At 36.8% G+C, this 20,666-nt stretch overlaps 1 protein-coding gene across 1 annotated transcript; it reads right to left on the reverse strand.

Moving 5' to 3' along the window:
• Positions 1–3,956: 3,956 nt before the first annotated feature.
• fkbp5 (FKBP prolyl isomerase 5) lies at positions 3,957–20,130 on the reverse strand. Its single transcript, XM_028447849.1, has 11 exons — positions 19,883–20,130; positions 15,786–15,909; positions 15,466–15,610; positions 13,994–14,136; positions 12,799–12,913; positions 12,558–12,714; positions 11,563–11,653; positions 9,765–9,848; positions 9,486–9,671; positions 8,259–8,498; positions 3,957–5,194 (listed from the first exon to the last, which is right to left on the reverse strand). Exons 2-11 carry the CDS (start codon positions 15,888–15,890, stop codon positions 5,093–5,095), a joined length of 1,368 nt encoding a protein of 455 aa, XP_028303650.1. The 5' UTR covers positions 15,891–15,909; positions 19,883–20,130; the 3' UTR covers positions 3,957–5,092.
• Positions 20,131–20,666: the final 536 nt, after the last annotated feature.

Below are 20,666 nucleotides of genomic sequence, written 5' to 3' on the forward strand. Positions count from 1 at the left end.
GGACCATCTTACGTCACAAATAAGCACTGTTAGCCCCGCCCCTTTTATAAAGACTAGCACCTGTGGGCTCTACAATCTGTGGTGAGTAGGTTGGACTGAGAGAAGAGTGAATAGAGAAATATGTCTCTTTAGATTTTTTTTAGTTTTCTTTGCTGTTTCTCCATCCATCCATCCATCCATCTTCTCCCGCTTAGCCGTTTCCGGGTCGCGGGGGCAGCATCCTCAGTAGGGAGGCCCAGACTTCCCTCTCCCCGGCCACTTCCTCCAGCTCTTCCGGGGGGACCCCGAGACGTTCCCAGGCCAGCCGAGAGACATAGTCTCTCCAGCGCGTCCTGGGTCCTTCCGGAGGGACGTGCCCTGAACTAGGGAGGCGTTCAGGGGGCATCCTAATTAGGTGCCCGAGCCACCTCATCTGGCTCTTCTCGATGCGGAGGAGCAGCGACTCTACTTTGAGCCCCTCCCGAATGACTGAGCTTCTCACCCTATCTCTAAGGGAGAGCCCAGCCACCCTACGGAGGAAACTCATTTCGGCCGCTTGTACCCGTGATCTTGTTCTTTCGGTCATGACCCAAAGTTCATGACCATAGGTGAGGGTTGGAATGTAGACCGACCTGTAAATCGAGAGCTTCGCTTTTTGGCTCAGCTCCCTTTTGCTGTTTCTTTTTAAGAAAATGTTTTTGAGGGCAGGACATTTTATAGGCTTCATTCCTCTCCCGCACAATCCGTTCACATAGCATAGATTGTTCATTGGAGATTTTACAGTATAGACTGGGCGTGCCTTCATTGCTCCAGGAGCCCCGCCTATAATCAAGGCAATGTTTGACTTTCCCTCCTAGTGGCAGGTCAGCAGAAAGCAGGGGTTTAGTTACTCTTTAAAGAAGATATTGGCTTCATTCAGGTTCAGGTTGTATTCCTTCAGCCTAAGGCTGCCCTGATGCTAATCACTGCAGTGCATTGTCTTCACTGTAAGTGTCACAAAAAATATGCAATGATAATATACATTAAATGTCTGTGCATCAGTCAAGTTGGCCATTGTAGAACTTTACCGACAGTATGTTTATATTGTTGGATTGAAAAAAGATATTCAAGTATCTTCAATCAACCATCTGTGTGCTTTATTTAACTTTAAATTTGTGTTTTTAAAGGTTGATTTATTTATACCAAGAGACAAAATGTAAATAATTTAATAAAACACAAGAACAACGCAATCAACTGATTACTGACCGCTTTAATGTTGGCAATATTTTCAAGAAATAGTTGTCTGAATAAATGAAACCTTAACATGAAATTTTCAAGCACTGACATAAGGCAAGGCAATGTATTTCTATAGCGCATTTCATACACCAGGCAACTGGTCCCATCTAGGGGTTAGTGAATTAATGACATCATCATTTTGTCTTGATTGCTGTCACTGCAGAAAGGCCCAGGCAAAGTTGGAGAGAATCTGGTCATTTTTCAAAATAAAACATCTTTTAGATGCTAACAAAAATGACTTGGTCTTTCTGTGGCCCAGTAACAAATGCCTCACGTATCGGTATGTTGCCTATAATGAATAATCACTTCAATAAAACAAATATGACTTTAACCAAAAAAAAAAAAAAAAAACATTTTCAATTAAAAAAAAGTTCACTTCAATCAAAAGTAAATATCATATATCAAGTGTTCCTAATGCAAAAAATAATTTGAGACCCAAATAAATGCATTTGAACCCTTTTTTCTTTAATTGAAAATTATTTTCTGATTAAAATATATACATTTTTTGAATGAGTAAGACACAAATGTACTAAAAATAATATAGCCCAAATACAAAAATTAAAAAAATAAACTTTTTCAATCAAAAAAAAAAAAAAAACATCTCTACCTGCATAGTGATGTATTGAATTTATTTATTGTGCAAATGGGAAAAAAACATAAAGAAGACACAAACAAAGAAAGTTACTATTGTTTTTTTCATTTCTCACATTTTAATTGACAGGGTAAAGACCATCTGAGTACATGTAAACACTTTATTCACTTACTAAGATAGATGTCCCTGGGGTCAAAATGGGGTCACGTCCCCAAAAAAGTTGGGAACCACTGGGCTAGCATGTAAAATTATAAAAAAAAAAAAAAAAAGTTAAAATAAAACACTATTCAACTGTCTTGTATTTCTTAGAAACACATAAATCTCACTATTTATGGTTGCTTTTTCCTCTGTATTGTTTTTTGAGTATTGTCCTTGGGAGCTACTTCTTACTTTCACTCCACTACATCTGAAAGACAAAAAATTTTTACTTTTTACAACACTACATTGTTATAATTACTTACTATTATTAAGTACTTGGGGTTGTCCCAGTTCTACCAAACCTTTTAATCTTTAATGCAAAAGCCAATCAGAGAAAGACAGGTCACGTATAATATCAGTGTTGTTTTGACAGAGATTGACCTTGAGAAGGAAGAAGATACTAGCCCTGAGCATCCATGGCTGTGTTTACGACCCACATTCCAGGTTTTTAAAACCTGATACTGGTAATAGGACATAACGTTGAGGCCGTTGTTGCCAAAGTGTTGTCAAGTATTGAATTTATTCGCTGAGCAAATGCAAAACAAACAAAAGATAAAGAAGACATGAACAAAAAAAGTTACTTTTGTATTTTTTTTTTGTTTGTTTTTTTATCAGAAAATATTTCTCACATTTTAATTGACAGGGCAAAGATTATCTGAATACATGTAAACACTTGCTAACACAACACTTCATTCACTTATCAATAAAGTCATCCCACATTATTCAAACCTTTTTTCATCTTGACGGTCAAAATGAGTCAAAGAATTGTGTTGGTAATGCAGACAACTGTGTAAGATCTCTTTAGGATAGAAACGACAGTAGCGGCAAAACAGAGCAAGCAGGGCACGGACACACACACACACACACACACACACACAGCAAAAGATTTCATCCAGAACAAACCAATGATTACAAAACTTCCCGATTACTGTCCAGGTCACATCCAGACATCTTTATGAAAGATAACAGTGTTGGTTTGACACTTACCGAAGCACTACATGGCTCACTACAACCACAATAACGTTCACACACTTTAGAGAAATTAGACAAAGTATTACAGGTGTGGAACTGGATCAACGTAGATGGATTTTGTATCAGGGTTGAGTTGAAACGTAATTTGCTGCAGAAACATGTATTTTGTTACTTCATGAAAACGTCTCCTTTCCAATAACTAATCTGTATGTTTACCAACAATCCTGCAAACTGTGAGTGAACTTCACTGTGTGTCAGGGTTTGGGTCAATTACATTTTTCAGTTACAATTACAGTGACCAACATTTTTTTCCAATTACAATGAAATAATTTTTCATCCTCAGAAAGTCAATTACAATTACGTTCTCAATTACTAAAGTTCGATTACAATTAATCACAATTACTGAGCCTGAATGAAATAACCTAATACAAGTTAACCTTCCTCTTGTATTAGCATCTCTAATAATAACCGGTCCTAAATCAGCTGTAAAATACACTAAAATCTATTATTCAATTTCTTTCTTATCTATTGGTTACCTGGTGATGCTTCCTAATCAATGAAAATATAGCTTTTAATATTTTTGGTGTAGGCATTTGAGCCTTTTATCTGTCAGTATACACCTAGATTTACATTTTTATTTTTATTTTAAATGGTAAAATGTGGGAAAGCTTTACATGAAACAAATGTTAATATTATTACTACATATGTGTAGAACTGTACATAAAACTGTGACATGGTTCATCAGTTGTGTTAAAATATAATCAAGATTTTTTTTATAAAATGTATATATTACGTCAAGTCACTGATCTGAACTATTATAACAGAAACAGATTTTTGAAATTACACCATAATTATAATTAATGATCAAGTACACAATTACAATTGACCCCAACCCTGGTGTGTGTGTGTGTGTCCACCACAGTAAAGAAAGGAAACCTGGTACGTTGTACGTACATGTTTATGTCCAAATTTATAGTAGCTTTTATAGTTTTATTGTAATTGGAGCATCTTATGCTGTGTTTAAATGTCATCCATCTGTACTAACTTCACACACTGGCCTCTGCTATAAGACACAATATCTGACGTGGTGAAAAAATAGAATATATAAATTAAGCATGCTTTCAGGAATAAATTAATTTAGTGCATAAACATTTTCTGACATCCCAGGAAAAATAAAACAGGATTCATGCTGACGAGTACGAGCAGCTTTTCACTGGAAATAACTGATTTGCAGTTTGGTTAGAAGGTAACATTAACATATTATAATTTACTAATATCAGTTCAACTGTTGGAAAACAAATACACTAAAATGTGAATGCAAATAATTTCACTGTTCTAAATGTTGGTTCTGAACAGTTCAGTAAATAACGATTGTGCTTTGATCACATTCTGCGTCAAACCTACGACTTGTCAGGTTGTAGTGAGTCCTTGATGTGTGGCATTGTCATATTCATATTTTCATTAACTGCCAATGAAAACAGGGTTGTTTTTGTATCTGCCTACACTCTGGTTTATTCCTGTGAGCCACATTTACACAGAGGAGTAAAATTTGCTTTTCAAGCAGAACTAAAAAAATATTTTTACATCTTTTATCCAAACTAAATATTGCACATTTTTCAATTTAGAAAAGATAATTTTCAATTATCAAACACAATAAAATGCATGAATGCAGCTGCCCCTGAAAAAAAGGCTAAAATACTAAATAAACATTTCAAAGGTCAAAGGTTCAGCTCGCTGTAGATGCATGTTGCATTTCAACACAGTGGACCAAACAAAAAAACTTCTTCTTTTATCTCGTAGAAAGAGAAACGTGAAGTCTTGAAGTGATCAGCGCTCCATACTCACTGAATCTAAAGCATCGACTCCCCAGGGATGTGTGGTTATGGGGTTCAAAAGAGAGAAATGTTGATTTGCCACCAAAACGTCATTGCTTCCTCTCAGGTTTGTACACAGGAATGTTCACACTGGATTTTTGGATGCAAGAGGTTTCCATCAGAGGCACATGTTTGTTTCAGCCTCTTCTCCTCTCTGAGAGCAAACACAGACTTTCTCCTGTCCTGTCTTCAAACGTCACTGCTACGACGGACACTCCTGACTCCTTCGTGGTCGTTTATTGCAGACTTCGCCGTTCATGCTGCTCTTCAAACTCTCATTACGCTTTCGTCGCACCTTCCCAGTCTATCAACGGAAAAACAGTCAATTGATTAAAAAAATGGACTTCAAAACCCGACAAAACCATTTCACTGTGAAATAAACTTTGATGAGGATACAACAAAAAATCAAAGGCACAAAAAGTCTACACTTGTTATTAATTTGAACCATGAAGTCAAACATAAAACAATTTGAACAAAATGAACGCGACCGTAGCACTGTAGTAGCTTCCATCGCCCCTGATGTGTCGCTTGCACATAGTGGTGCTTTTTGGTCACTCCATCTCGTGTGTGTGTGTGTGTGTGTGTGTGTGTGTATGTGTGTGGAGCCAGTGACAGGGTAGAGAGAGAGAGGGTTGATCACTTCTTTTCCTTCCTGCTCCGCTTTTACGGTTTAAATGATCAACTTACGGAGATATTAAAGGATGAGTTCACTCAGAATGTGTTATGATCAGTAGTTACTGTGCTTTTTCAGAAGTTAACCGCTTTCATTTTGCCCCGATTAATAGAGGAAGCCGTACAGCCTCCGCTGCAGCGGGAGGGAACAGGGAGGGGCTGCAGCCTAAGCTCTACAGACGGTGAAGGACGAGGGATTTGTCGCTTTAAGTTGCTAAAAAAGTTCAGATTTTTCAACTTTGAGCGACGAGGTTTACTAAATCAATGCAGGAGTAATCTGTAAAATTAAGCATAAACCAAACAGAAAACTAAATCTACTTTTATAACCTGAAACCATTTCCATTGTGTTTATATCAATTACAGATATTACAATTTCAATTGAACAATTTTTCAACAGAAATACTTCTTTATTCATACATAAATGAAATAATTTCACTTCAAATGTTATTAAAGAGAAATTTGCTATATTTTAAATACTAACTTATTTTAGCCCTTAAATACATAAACAAGGTTTTAAGCAAATTTCAATCTATTTTCCTCTTCTCATACAAACAACACAGCAAATGAATTATACAATGATGAATTCACATTTCAACAGTGCAGTCATTATGAGCTCACCAGTAGCCCTTCTGGTTTCAGTTCTTTTCCCACACATATTGTGAAGTGCACGTTTCAGGTGTTCCCAGTTTCGTTGTGCACAGCCAAAGGCCGTTTATAGAGTGACTTTCTCATCAGTGCAATTGCGCTCACCTGTTGAGGTGCGCCGTGGAGAATCATGCGCCCACACAGAGCAGTGTGTGCGCACGCCGACATGCGCTTTAGAGCGGCACGTGCACCAGGCATTACGCGCTCGGAGAACTCAGGCAGATCGCCGCAATAGTATGGTTGTCACAAAATCCCACGGCACACCTGGCTTGCCTCACGGCACACCAGTGTGACGCTGCACATAGTTTAGGAACCACTGGTTTAGCAGGAAGGTCCCTTTCTGTGTGGAGATTGCATGTTCTCTCCCTGCTTAGCTGGGCTCTCTAAGGCTACGTTCACTCTGCAGGCAAATGCGACCCAAATCCGATCGTTTTGCCCATATGCGATATGTTAAAGACAGTCTCAACAGCACCATTCCGATTTTTTCTAATCCGACACAGGTCACTTTCATATGTGGTCCGAAATCCGATGCGTATCCGATTTTTTGCACTGCGACTGCAGTCAGGATGGCCGAGGAGCTTTCTATCCGAGTCCTCCATCGTCACCCTATGAAAACATAATTCTGAGTCCCAGAAGAAAGGCCACGTGGAAAAACAGCAGCCATGGCGGAGGATGCTTTAGAGCGATAAACATTGCTCTCTTCTTTTTTAGCCTCCTTAAAGTAATGAAGTGCTGACTTCTATTGGAAAGAAAATGTATCATCGTAATATGGAGGCGTCCAGTGTAGGACGCCTCCATATTACTTCAGTAAATAACGTACGTGCCTGTGGGGTCATGTATCACCTTAGGACCTCTTCTGTGCATGCAGGTCACGTCAGGGTCGCATTCCATTCATACTCCAAACTGATTGAAGACGCATTCAATATGTAATATGAACGATCACACACAAAAAATCTGAATTGTGCATTAAGACCTGCAGTGTGAACGTAGTGTGTGCTGCCATGCTTGTGTGTGTGGATTAGGGCTCAAACAATTCAAGACTTTTGGGGCCGATACCGACATTGAGGGACTTAAGAGGCCGATTAATCGGTCATAACCAATAAATTGGCTGATATAAGGATATATACTTAACATAATTAAAATATTTCTTATAATATCTAAAATATAATTGAACACAGAGAAGCAGAGGCATTTATGCATGTAGACGTTTTAACCCTGGACAGAGTGTGACTTTGTAGAAAATGAATAAATTAGAAGTCAGCATGCTGGCAGCGTTGTAACTGGTTTGTGTTTCCCAGTCTCACACCTCATACGTTAAAGTTGGTGATTGTAATGTTCATTAGAAACAAACTGTGTGAATGGTTGTGTGTTTATTGCTCATGATGTTTTGTTCCTTCCCTGAATAGGTTGGAAATTGAAAAACAAGCCACAAGGTCAGTAGAACATGAATGAAGTTATAAAAAAAACAATAATGCCATACAGCAGGACGTCACATTATAAATGAGTTTTTTGTGTGTGTGTGTGTGTGTGTGTGTGTGTGTGTGAATAAAACGCAGTTTATTTGCATTTTTTCCAAAACTTGAGTTCATTCAAAGCTGAAAGAAAGTTATTAAAATGGTCTTTGAATTACAATATACTTTCTCTGTATTAATTCTACATGAATTCGATGATTTTCCATAAATAAATAATATCTATTACAAGCTTCAGTCTTAAGTAGAAAAATGCAATTAAATGCAATTAATTACAGAAAATTCTGTGATTAATAAGTAATTTTTTGATTGATTGGCAGGTTTAGTATAAACATATTATAGTGGTGCAGCAGGCACCTATACTGTACAGTACTGCAACATTGTGCTATAATGATGATTGTTTTTATAATAAAGGTAGGCTAAGTAATACGCAAAAAGAAGATGTGTGAAGCGCAAAATACACCCTGAAAAATAAATGTAATTGCATTAATTAGAATTTGTTTTTAATAATAATCGTAAAAAAAAACATCAACATTTTCAGAATATCAGTCTGTGTGTGATAAAGAACGGGTGTTTACGGACCTTGGTGTCGCGTTCCGCAAACTTCTGGAACATATTGGCGTAGGTCTTTTTGTCCTGTTCGTGATGTTCCTTAATTTTACTTTGGCAGATGGAGATCTGAGCACGAGCAGCTCGATTGGTGGGGTTGACTTGCAGTACTTGCTGAAAGTCGGCCATGGCTAAAGTGAACTCGTTACGGAGCAGCCGGGCTTCCCCTCGACGATACAGAGCCTTCTCGTTGCACTCGTCCAGCTCTATCACCTTTAATACACAAGACATGGCTTTAATTATAAAGCCTCACTCAGATGCTGCATTTAAGTGTTTACACCAGGGTTGGGGTCAATTATAATTGTAATCGCGTAACTGATAATGAATTACAATTATGACGTAATGATGATTGTAATTGAAAAAAAAAAAAACCATGTTGCTGTTGTAATTGATTTGTAATTGGGTTCAGATTAGTGAATTTGTAATTGTGATTGGCATGAAAATTCAATAAAAACTGTCATTTACAATTTAATTAAACAAACTTGTGGAACCATGTAACAGTTCTATGGCTTACACACACACACACAATTAAAATATCTTTCATATCATTTGTCCCATTACCTGTTGGATGATTTTACCATTTAAAAAAAATTTAAATCGAGGATATACTGACTAACTTTCATAGAAATTCTATAAAACCTGTCAATAACAATCTTATTAAATGCAAAACTGGGGAACCATGTTACAGTTCTATGGCTTACACATACTGTATGTAGTTAGAAATTATTAAAATGTTGTATTTTTCCCTCTATCGTCACTTCTTTTGAGGATCATTTTACCATTTAAAAAAAAAAAAATTGAATTGAGGGGTAAAACCAATATTTTCATTGATTAGGAAGCCTAACAAGATAACCAAGAGATGAAAACAAATTGGATGACAGATAATATTGCAGTATTTTACAGCTGATTCAAGACATGGGCAAAAACTGACCCGTTAGCATAAGAGATGCTAGCACAGGAGGAAGGCTATGATTCATGGGCTTATTTATTAAAGGCTCAGTAATTGTGATTAATTGTAATTTAACTTTCGTAATTGAGAATGTAATTGTAACTGACTTTCAGGGGGAAATAATAATTGAAAAAGGCCGGTCACCATAATCGTAATGGAGCTGCAACTAAACATGGATATATGAAAACATAATTTTAATTTAAAAATGTAACTGACCCCCACCCTGGTGCACACTGCATTGTTTTGCATACCTTATTGCAATTGTCAACTACCAGCGAGAACTCTTTTGTTCGCAGAAAGCAGAGAGCTAAATTGAGATGGGCGGTTATCTCGTAGTCCTGTATCCTCTTCTGTTGCTCTATCCCAGTACCACACTCCATCTCTAACCAGGTAATGATACGGTGGTACTGGACGATTGCCTGCTGGTACCGCCCGGCCTAAGAGGCAAGCACAACAACAACTACTGTTCAAGATCCCAAAGAGAAAAATAATTTTTTTTTTAACCAAAATGCCAGATATTTGGATGTTACCTTAAAATATTGATTCCCTTTGTTTTTCACAGCATCAGCCAGATCCAACTTCTCCATCAGATCCATCTCCCAGGTTTCTTTAGCCTGGTGGAAACCAAGTGATCAGCACAAAACGCAGCAAAAACAACAAAAAACATATATTTGCAATTCATTATGAAAAAAAATCAATTTGTAAGAATGTATACACACTTTAAACGTATTCATATATTTATGATTTGCACAATAGTGTAAGTTCTGTTATGTAAAACAAACTGTAACCTAAAATATATCATTAAAAGATAATTGCTTATCTTTGGTTTCTCAAATACAAAAAAATTAAAAGCGAGCAAGCAAATTAATGCTCTAAATTAACATTTTGTGGAGTTTGCGTGTTATCCCTTAACTTGCTTTGATTTCCTGTAGCTAGCTAACTAATAAAAGATGCATGTTAAGGACTTAACTGAGGTTAATTTAGAAGTTTGTCCAGTCAAAGCCTTTGGGGTCAAACCAACACACTGTTCTGCAATTTATTTGTTCAAATTGTTTCATGACAACCATAGAATATGTTCACTTTCCTTAATCTACATGTACCGTCATGATTTTTAAGCTCTGCACTGCAGCTTATCAGTGCTGGGACACATTGTGGGGCAGTGGTTCCCAAAACGTTTTTTTGGATCGTGACCCCATTTTGATAACAAGAATTTCTGGTGGCCCTAAAGACATTTATTTTCTTCTAGAATTAATTTTTGATCAAGTTTGTGACACTGTATTACAAATACAGAGTTGTCAGTATCGGTAAGAAGTTGTGCCAGCTCAGATATTTATATACCGCACTTTATTATTGTTATTTTTAACTAGATTTATATTTGACAAAGTGAAAGTATAGAACACAGTTGTTTGAGATTGTGTGTTGTTTTAGTTTGTAAAATAATAATAATTTTAAAAAAAAATAATCAGTCAGATTTTTTTTTAAATTATCCATACTAGACATTTCAGGCGACCCCTCATGGGGTCCTGACCCCAAGGTTAAAAAACAGTCGGAACAGTGAATGGTTCACCCTGCCGTCACAATATCTATCTATACTATAGTATCAATAAATATTTGCCTACTTGCACAAATTCGGGGATTTTGTGGGATTGTCCCCCTGGGTTTATTTAAAGTCCTTTAAAAATCATGGAGAATTGTCAAAAAATGGCTCATCCACCAGTTTTACCAAACAGGTGCTAATGGTCGGTAACTGAATACAGACATAAACTGCTAATTTTTTTAAGTTGGAGGTCGAACACTTGATAAGTCTGAGCACAGCATAACACTTAAGGTCATATGACAAGATTTCAAATAAGAGTCAACTTTTAGAATGTGCTGGTCAAGGTCATCTGAGGAAACAATCTGCAGCAAATAAAAAACAACAGTGATTACATTTCTTTAAATTAAAAAAAAAGAAGTTACAGAGTGCTGACATAGTTCTGATTTGATTAATATGGAATTTGTCTAAGATCACATATGTGTCTATAAAGTTGAGGTTATGATTCTAAGGCTATACTTGCTCTGGTTTTTAAGTGTCCTTGGGCAAGGCACATATCCCTAAATGACTCCCAATGCTAAATTATTGCCTGGCTTGGCAGTTCAGTCACTGTTAATGTGTGATTATAGCCGTTTACATGAAATGCTGCTGAAGCACTACTAATGCAGTAATAAAAACTTTAGTTTACAGAGTTTTTCACACTGGCCTTGAAGCTTTTAACTCTTTCTTTTTGCAGTATTTAAAAAAAAAAAACATCCTCTATCAAAGTACGGTAAACAGCAGTGCACACATACCTTTTTAAAGTCTTTGAGAGTTACTTCATATGTAATATTTTTGTCTGGTCCAATTTTGTACTCCGGTTTGCCTTCGCTGCCAAAACCATACCTGTAATATAACACACGCGCACACACGCAATAGTTAAACCATCAGAAATTAAAGACAAGATTCAAAACGATGCAGTTGCAAAATTGCATGACAAAATAAAATTATTACAGAAAGTGCACACACAAGTAATTGTTAATAAATCAGAAAATACAGTAAAAACAATTACACAAGTCTTGTTTGTGTTAATGCCACAGTGAATATTTTTATTGTATTTTTTATGATGTTTTCTGATTCATGTAATTAAAGGTTTCTGTTCACTTTCAGCATAAAAGCCATGGCAAGCATTTGGTCCATCTTACATTTATTATTAATTATTTTAAATGTTCTTATTGAAAATACTTCAACGTACAAAAACTATTGACGGGAAATTCACAATGAGTGTCCACATCCTCCAATGTGCAATAAACAGGAATATACCAAAAAACCTAGACCATACAAATGTATCTATAAATACACATCCAGTATTCTACAAACCCAAGCATATATACACACAACAGATTTACATATTAATCTTTTTTGTTTTAAAACACTAAACACCTCACCATATCTTCACACAAACTGTTAATGTATAAATAGTTAGTAGATATGGTCCATCTTACATTGTTGGGTGTAAAATCTGTCCCAAATGTGAATGTAATTGAATAGCCCAGTCCAAGAGAATGAAAATTAAACATTGATTTAGATCTCCATGTGTTGCCCCGCTTTGTGACACAACCGAAACAGATCTTAGCTTGAATAAACTAGCTGAAATTGCCGATAGGAGTGACTGAGTGTGTAAATGCTAATTGGTGTACCCTGCTTATGCCCACTGTCAGCTGGAGACAGACACCAAGTATAAAAAAATGGATAGATTGAACTTTAAAAAAAAAAACCAGATAACAATAAAGCGTGAAAAGTCACTCACTTTGGTTTGAGGTGAAGTACGCAGCACTCTCCTTTCTGCATCTTGTCCATGGCTCGGTCTACTCCGAGGGGAATGCCTTTATCCTCTGCCTCACCAACAATAAAGCTGACATCCCGACTCTCAAATAATCGGCCATCACAGCTCCCCTCCAGATGAACTGTGTGATGAGTGAAACATTACAACTTCTCATTCTTGCATGCCATGTGCATGTACACGTGACATGTTAACAAGAGAAACCCACCATCAACACTGGCTCCATCGTTTGGATTAGTGTAACCGTCACCTTTCAGCTTTATTCTTCTGACGATGCCCCCGTCATCTGTGAGTGTCTCTCCTTCAAACTTGAGTAACTCCATCTGTTTTAACATAGATATTTCTTCCTATTGCTTTTGCAAACAGAAATATTGTGTAATGCAGGATTTGCAGAAACATTAGGACCAGAGTATCATCTACACCAGTGTTTCCCAAACTTTTTACAGTCCCGTGTTCCCCCTTTGCATTTTCATCAAATCATGTGTACCCCCTCTTCATAGCATAAGTACCCTCTATAATTTCATCTGCTTTTTCATTTGTGGAACAGCAAACTCTCCTAAACCCCTAACTGTGTCTTGTACTGGTTCCCTAAGGCTAAATTGACAAATTCAACACAATAAGTGGAATTTAAAGTGGAATTTATTTTTAAAAAAATCCCAATGCATCCTTAATGGTGAGTAAATACAGTCTCCAATGTAAAATGTAGCTAATTATTGTCTGTTATTGTCAGAAGAGTGATAAAATAGCCCCCACTGTATAAAATAATCCTGTTTCAATGAATTACAAAAAATATAGTATTTACTGAGCAATAGTACTGTTAGTTTGTCATGAATTTGACCAAAAAAATAGCTTAAAAGGGAACAGGGAATATTCCAGATTATTTTGAAATGAATTGTTAAATATTTCCGAGTACTCCCTGCAATGTGCTCCTGTACCCCTAGGGTTACACGTACCATCTGCTTGGGAACCACTGATCTACACAAAATGAAGAAGCAACATTAATGTATGTACTAACTTCTATAACACTCAGGCCACCAGCTTATTATTGTGCACGCCCCCATTTGAAGCCTATTTACTCTAATGGAACCTTTCTACCAGAACCAGCATTAGGATTATCAGTAGTCTGAGCTACAGCAGTTTTAATTCCTTGAACCATTTTGATAAACACAGACCTCTGGCTGGAAGAACCAGCAGCTTTGAAAATGCTCCACACCCATTTGCTGAGTCAGTCACACACCCACTCTAAATTGCACAAACCCGTGCTCTTACTCATTTTATGCTTCTAACATATAAACATTGCTTTATTTCTCCCACCCACTAACAGATGCCATAAAAAGATATAAATAAAGCATTTCACACCAAACAGTGGTCGTTACATTACGTTGCAACACTAACACACCTACCTCAAAGACCACCAAGGAGTTGGGAGGGATTTTGTCTGGATTTCCTGCACATCCATAGGCATACTCTGGTTTACAGAGGAATGTGCACACTTCACCTCTCTGCATGGATAACACACCAACATCCCATGCTTTCAGAACTTGTCCTGTGAAACAATACAAGCGGATGTTAAAATGTATACAGACATTTAAAGCACTAATCCACAGTTTTAATATATGAGCAAATAGTTATGAACTAGGCCTGGGCCAATGTATTGCAATATAAGCGTTTCAAATCAGTCAATATCGATAATTATTGATTCGTTTTTTGTTTTTTTTTACCTATTCAAAATAAAGTGCAACAGAAAAAAGGCTGAATTGAAATACTTTTATTTTAAAAGTAATCTTTTAACATTTCAAAAAGGTTAACACATCTATGGAAAAAAATCAAAAACCTCTTAAACAAATATATAGACATTAATTAAAAGCTTAATCAAACAAAATGTGCAACACATATTGTAAATAATAAATCAGCACATACCTATGGCTTTAAGGCCTTACTGCTATATTTAACAATAAACAGCAACAGTATATGTAACAATAAACAAAGTGAAATCCGAATTAACTTGAGGTTGGGAAAACATTAAGAGACCACTGCAAAATTCACCATCGCTACATGAACGTGTACATTGCTTTAATCCCGAATCCAAGTAATGATCTTTACAATGTGAGGAGGAGGAGGAGCTCTGTGAAATGTGTGCTAACAGACTGAGGCTGAATTCATGCTGCAGATGAGCAGCTACACGCCATGCTGTGGTGTCTCTCCCTCTCTCTAGAGACACGTAGCTACAGCGTCAACCTGACAGAGAAACATAAATCTCACCTGAGAATGAACTTAACATTGTTTTTACTCCGTGTTCCGTCTAAGAAGCGGAAACAGACATGTTGGAACCGTTTCCACACAAGCAAAGGCTGGTGTTTGGATTGAAAAATGGCAGCATGTGCTTTACTTTGTCCTATAAACTCCCAGTCACTATGTGTCACATACTGGGCACTTTTATAGATGTGTGCGGTTACTTTTTTGAAGAATTTAAGAACTTAACAGAATCAGAATCTGTTGTAGAAGCGAAAGGTAAACGTTTTGAAAAATGCAACTTCACAGTTTGATAAACTTACACTTGTTTTTGATATTGGTGCTTGAATTACAGTTAGTTACCATTTACTTTCATAACATTTTGTACTTGTAAAGGTGAAATTTGTAATTATTTATATCACAATATATTGTGATGTATGTATATCATATTGTTTAGTTTTGGGCTATATCATATGGTGACATGCAATTTAATGCATTTGAGTGCATTAAATTGTTTAAGCACACAGTTATTGCATTACATATCATTAAACAAAATCACTTTTTTAATGTTGTTTGTATTAAAAAGAGGCAACAATTAATCAGAAAAAATGCTTGGCAATGACAAGTAAAGTTCTATCTGTACCTTTGCCAAGATTGAAACTGAACGGTTCTTTTCGTTCTCGACTACAGTCAAACTTCTTCCCGTTGACAAGTTTCCCTGTGTAGTGGACCGTAACCCGATCTCCAATCATTGGCCGATCTCCTTCCACACCCGGTCGCTTTACAACCTGCAAAAGAAAGCCAACTTTAGTGATTAACCTTTTTTTTTTTTTTTTAGTAATCCACGCAGACAATTGAGGGCATTATACCAGTGCAACCGAAAGAGGAGAAGAGAAAGTGATGCAAAATGCAATATGACACCACACAACTGAAATGAAATCCTTAAAGAGTGACAAAAACTACCTTGATAACTCCTTGGTCTTTACAGGGTGTGACATCGATACCTTTTGCAGCAAACCTGGCAGTGGCTGACTTGCCATCCAATGATAAATCCTGGTCAGTGGTCATTTCACCTCACCTAGTCACACTGCAAAAGATGCAGACACACAAACCAACAGCTCATCCATCTGATCACTCACATACTATGTCTATTATATATGATTTGTTGCTCTCACTAATCAATAGCTTGCGGCTATTAAAATGACGTTTACAGGTAGAATTGTGTTTTCCAATGATTCCTTCACTTCTTAGACTCGAGAATAGGGCTGAACCATTTTGGAAAATAATGTAATCGCCATTTTTTTTTCCTCAATTGCAATTTATTATGCAATTATTTTTTCAAGGGCCTCTTGTGTATTTTTCAATGAACATAAGCAATAAATCAATCTGTTTCATAATAAACAATTTCAGATTTATTTCAACTTTAAATAAATATAAAATATACATTTTAAAGCACAGATTACAACAATAAAGCACACAAATCTGTGGCTATATCTCTTCAACATATTTAACTAACTTCACATTTCATGAAACATCTAAACATGTGGACTGCACTTGTTAAACACTCTCTGAACTTAACAGGACAGTACAAGACAGGAAAAGACTTCTTTATTTTATTTTTTTTAAATAAAAAATTGCAGCTTTTGCGATTAGAAAATCACTTTTTATGATATTGCAATAATATTGCAAATGCAATTAATCCTTCACCCCTACTCGAGAACCCCACAAAATATGTGAGAACATGCAATACTGCAACAGCTAATTCATACAAGAACACCTACAGACTACTTTAAACAACTGATACAAATAACAGTAAACTAGGAATTGTAAAACGATACTAAACTTGTTCAACAAACTCAAAACATTCACGTTTTTAAATTTGCAGCCTGGCATCCCAAACAAAACTACTTCGTAGCCCACTTAGGAAAGCACTAATGCATTAGACCTCCTCATATATTTAATAAAATAAACTTTGCATGAAAAAAAAATACTCAGATATGGTATTCAGCTATCAATTTCCAAGCAGGGAACCCAAAGTTATGAATGAAATAACTACAATAAGAAAAATGTGCTACCGTTTCCATCCGTCAGCTAGAAATTCATCAGCACTTTTGCCAAATCAATAAAACTTTAATGGCATTTTGGTGTTATAGCAGTTAAATCTTGCCTCTTTCATCACACCAACAATCATTTCCTCCAAAGTGCTGCTTCGCTGAACAGAATTTCCACTTTACAACAGTAGTGATATTGTCAACAAGAAAAAACAAAAAAAAAAAAGGTAAAAAAGAATATTTATTTAACATGAACGATGACTTCTTACATAAAACACTTTATTCTGACACACAGTGGAATATTGACAGTTTTAATCTAATATAACATGCATTTTCATTTGTATAATAAAGCATATTGCTGTGTGACTAATTCTTCAAAACAGGTAAAACTATTTAGGCTTTTTGTAAGTTTAGTTTAAGATTAGTGTGACTTTGCCTTAAAAAGAAGTTGATGTGAGAATAGACTTTCACTCACAGTCCACCGTGTTCATTTTGACAGAAATTTGTATTTAGTTTTAGTCATAGTCTTTGGACTAAAATAAAAATGTAGTTTTAGTCAAAACTTAATCATCAGGAGTATTTCAGTTATGATCTAGAATGACATTAGGGTTTTAGTTAACTAAATCTGTTACAGAGTATGTTGACGATGATTTTGTGTGTTTTTTTTGTTTTGTTTTTTTTTTTAAATGAGTCATAGTCTAGTTACTGTCACTTAAAACTATGATGAAAATTTTCAGTCAACAAAATCAACACTGCTGCACATGAGCATAAATATCACCAAGCTCAGTGACATCTGGGAAGAAGAATATCATTTGATCTTCTGCTTATTGGTGTTGCTTAAAGGCTTATTTCATCTTACGCAAAATAAATTCATCAGTATGTTTTATATAAGACAAAGAGGGGGATTTAAAGTCGTATGGATACTTTTTTAAACTCAGAAACAGTATACTTTGCTCATGGGCATGTTGATCTAGCAACACAGTGCCCGCAGGCACCAGGTAGCCCACCTGGACCATGTGAGGGAGTGCCCTCAGGAGTTCTAGTCAACAATGAGCTCCATCTAAAATCTGATTTACTTGTCCAGGATTTAAACTCACAAAGATAAATACAGATGACAAATGTATGGTAGTTAGATACTGATAAAGTTGTAGTATTAATTTAATCATCTTTAAACATGTTCACATTGTGAACATTTAGTATTAAACTGGGAGCCCTTCGGACTATACGGTACCTATGAGGTAGCAAACAGTCTCAGAAAGGTTGGTGACCCCTGATCTACAAGATATGATGAACTCTCTCATTCCTTCTATCACTTTCTTGAACGTTTCTGTCAGTTGTCCCGCCTGACGTCCAGGATACCACTGACGAAGCTCAGCCAACAGAACAATGCACCGCTGGGAAATGTTTCATAAAGTAGACATTGAAAATATTGTCTAATGATGGAGGATTTACATGTACAAACGTTTAAAACACATCGAGACGGCTTTATCGGAGTCTCTGTAAATTGATAATCTTTGGGTTTGAAGTAATTAGAAAGTATAAATGTCATTCGTCAGTATTTCAACACCTCATCCTGCATTTGTATAATTTTAATATTATTTATTTTTTAATCTTAACTCGTGTTGCGTATGTGTGGTGTGTATGCGTTTGTGCGGGCGTGTGTGTCTGAACACAATGTCCCTTCTATTCAGAGACCCTGCATGCGCTCACCAATATGAGTAAACTAATACTGTGCTTCAGTTTTTGGATACAAGCAAGTTTAAATTGAATTGTTACCCCAAATCGACCTTGTCTGTCAAATTGGGAAGAAAGAAAAAAACCCTGAGTGCAATAAACCCCATCTGGTCAGTATCTTATCTCATATTATGAGATTATCCAAAGTCGTATAGTGTTTTGTGTTCTTTTCTTTATCTGTATTAAAACTGTCCCAGTGAAAAGGGCGCACGCACACAGACAGACAGTTACAACACAGATAAGATGGCATGTAGACTCAATGTACCCGAACTCTGATACCTGGCAGAGGAATGCAGGAACAGAACACAATGAGTCAAAGACCACATCCACAGATGAACACGGTGTATCAGTACATTCTGTCTCACATCCGGATGTGGCTGTTGAATCATTTGAAGACATGAGTACAAACCGTTCACTCATGGCCTACACTCAAACACTGCGGTGTCATTAATGAACCAGGCTCATGATGTATTTACGCTACAATGGAGGAGAGAAAGTGTGCAAGCTGAGGCTTTAGGAAAAACTGTATCTTCATTTTGAAATTTTTTTTTTGAAATTTTAAGATTGTCCTTTTTTTTTGGACTACTGCTAGTGTTGTTTTGAATATTGTTTTTGGTTTTGATTGTTTGGGTTTTTTTGTTTTATTTTATGTTTTTTAATTAATGGGGGGGGGGTTTACTTTCAAAAAGCCAAAAAAAAAAAAAAGCTTTCTACGTACTTAGTCCATACACACTAAAAGCACTCATCGTGTCCTTATAAGTATGAGGTAATACAGATGATAGATACATGTGAGTACATAATGAACTAGAACGATTGATGTAATTCCAGGAAACAGTTCAACATGTGATTTATTAAGGTACACTTAAGCCTGGGGGGATTTTCAACGTAAACTTGTTGTAATCCACCTTTAAACCAAAGGTGCTCACAGAGAAGAGTTTTACATTCATAGGCCTAATAAACTGAAAATACAGGACACACACGCGCACACGCACACACACACACACACACACGCACACACAGCTGTAACCTCATATGCCCTCACAGGAATGACAGTTTTATCTCTGAGCCGGTGACTTTTTTCTTTTTATCCAAAAAATTCAAAAATGAAATGTTAAAAAAGGGGCCAAAAAAGTGAAACAGAATGGTGTATAAGATGTATAATAACATAACAAGTGTCAGGTTCAGTCCAGGGAATACATACATATGGGGAGCAATTCAAATTTGGAATAAAACGTGTTGTATGATAAAATGTAAGGAAGGAAAAAATAGACCTACCTTTCTTTTTCTTTGTGATCCTTTAATTGGAATATTTCCCGCCGTGCTGAAATGAGTTTGTTTGACTAACACGGCTGAATAAAGCCCGTCCTCTTCATCTCATATCCAGAGTACTAAATGTTCTGCCCATGTGATTAGGTAGCGCTCTTTATGCCCCCTCCCGTTTTATCCCTCCGCTCTGTGCTTGGAGAGTACCGGCGTAGTAAGCACATGGAGCGCGGTTTGGAAATAACACTGGAGAGGCAGACTGTAAAAAAACACACACACACAAGGAGGGTGGAGGGGGTGGAGGGACGACGTGCTGGAGCTGTGGGAGGACGTTCGGTGTAAAATTAAGGGCAGGTCTTGGAAGGCGGCCACAAAGTAACACAATGTTCCGGCTGTACTGTAGCTGTGCCGTAGCTGATGAGAACACAGTGTTCCAACAGACACACTGACCTGTAACCCGTTCCGTGCCGAGCCAGGCCGGGAACAGGCTGTGCCGCAGCAAGCTGTCCTCCCTCCCTGAAGTCAGCTGACAGTATCTAGACACTCGTCCAAAGGAGAGACGGTGCGAACACCGACAATTAACTCCGCTTTAGTGCCGAAAAAGAAGCGACGCGAGGCGGATGCGTGAGTCAGTGAGGGACGGTAAAACAAACCCGCGGAATGATTTGATATTACACCGATAATTAGCAACAATTACAGGCAGGAGTTCCTAAACACGTGCGCAATCCTCTTTAGTTTGCGTGTTTATTTGCTTGTGCAGCAGGTTTTTTTTTCTTAAATGATTTATGATATTTTC

Source organism: Gouania willdenowi, chromosome 5, assembly GCF_900634775.1.
Source record: "Gouania willdenowi chromosome 5, fGouWil2.1, whole genome shotgun sequence".
NCBI lineage: Eukaryota > Metazoa > Chordata > Actinopteri > Blenniiformes > Gobiesocidae > Gouania > Gouania willdenowi.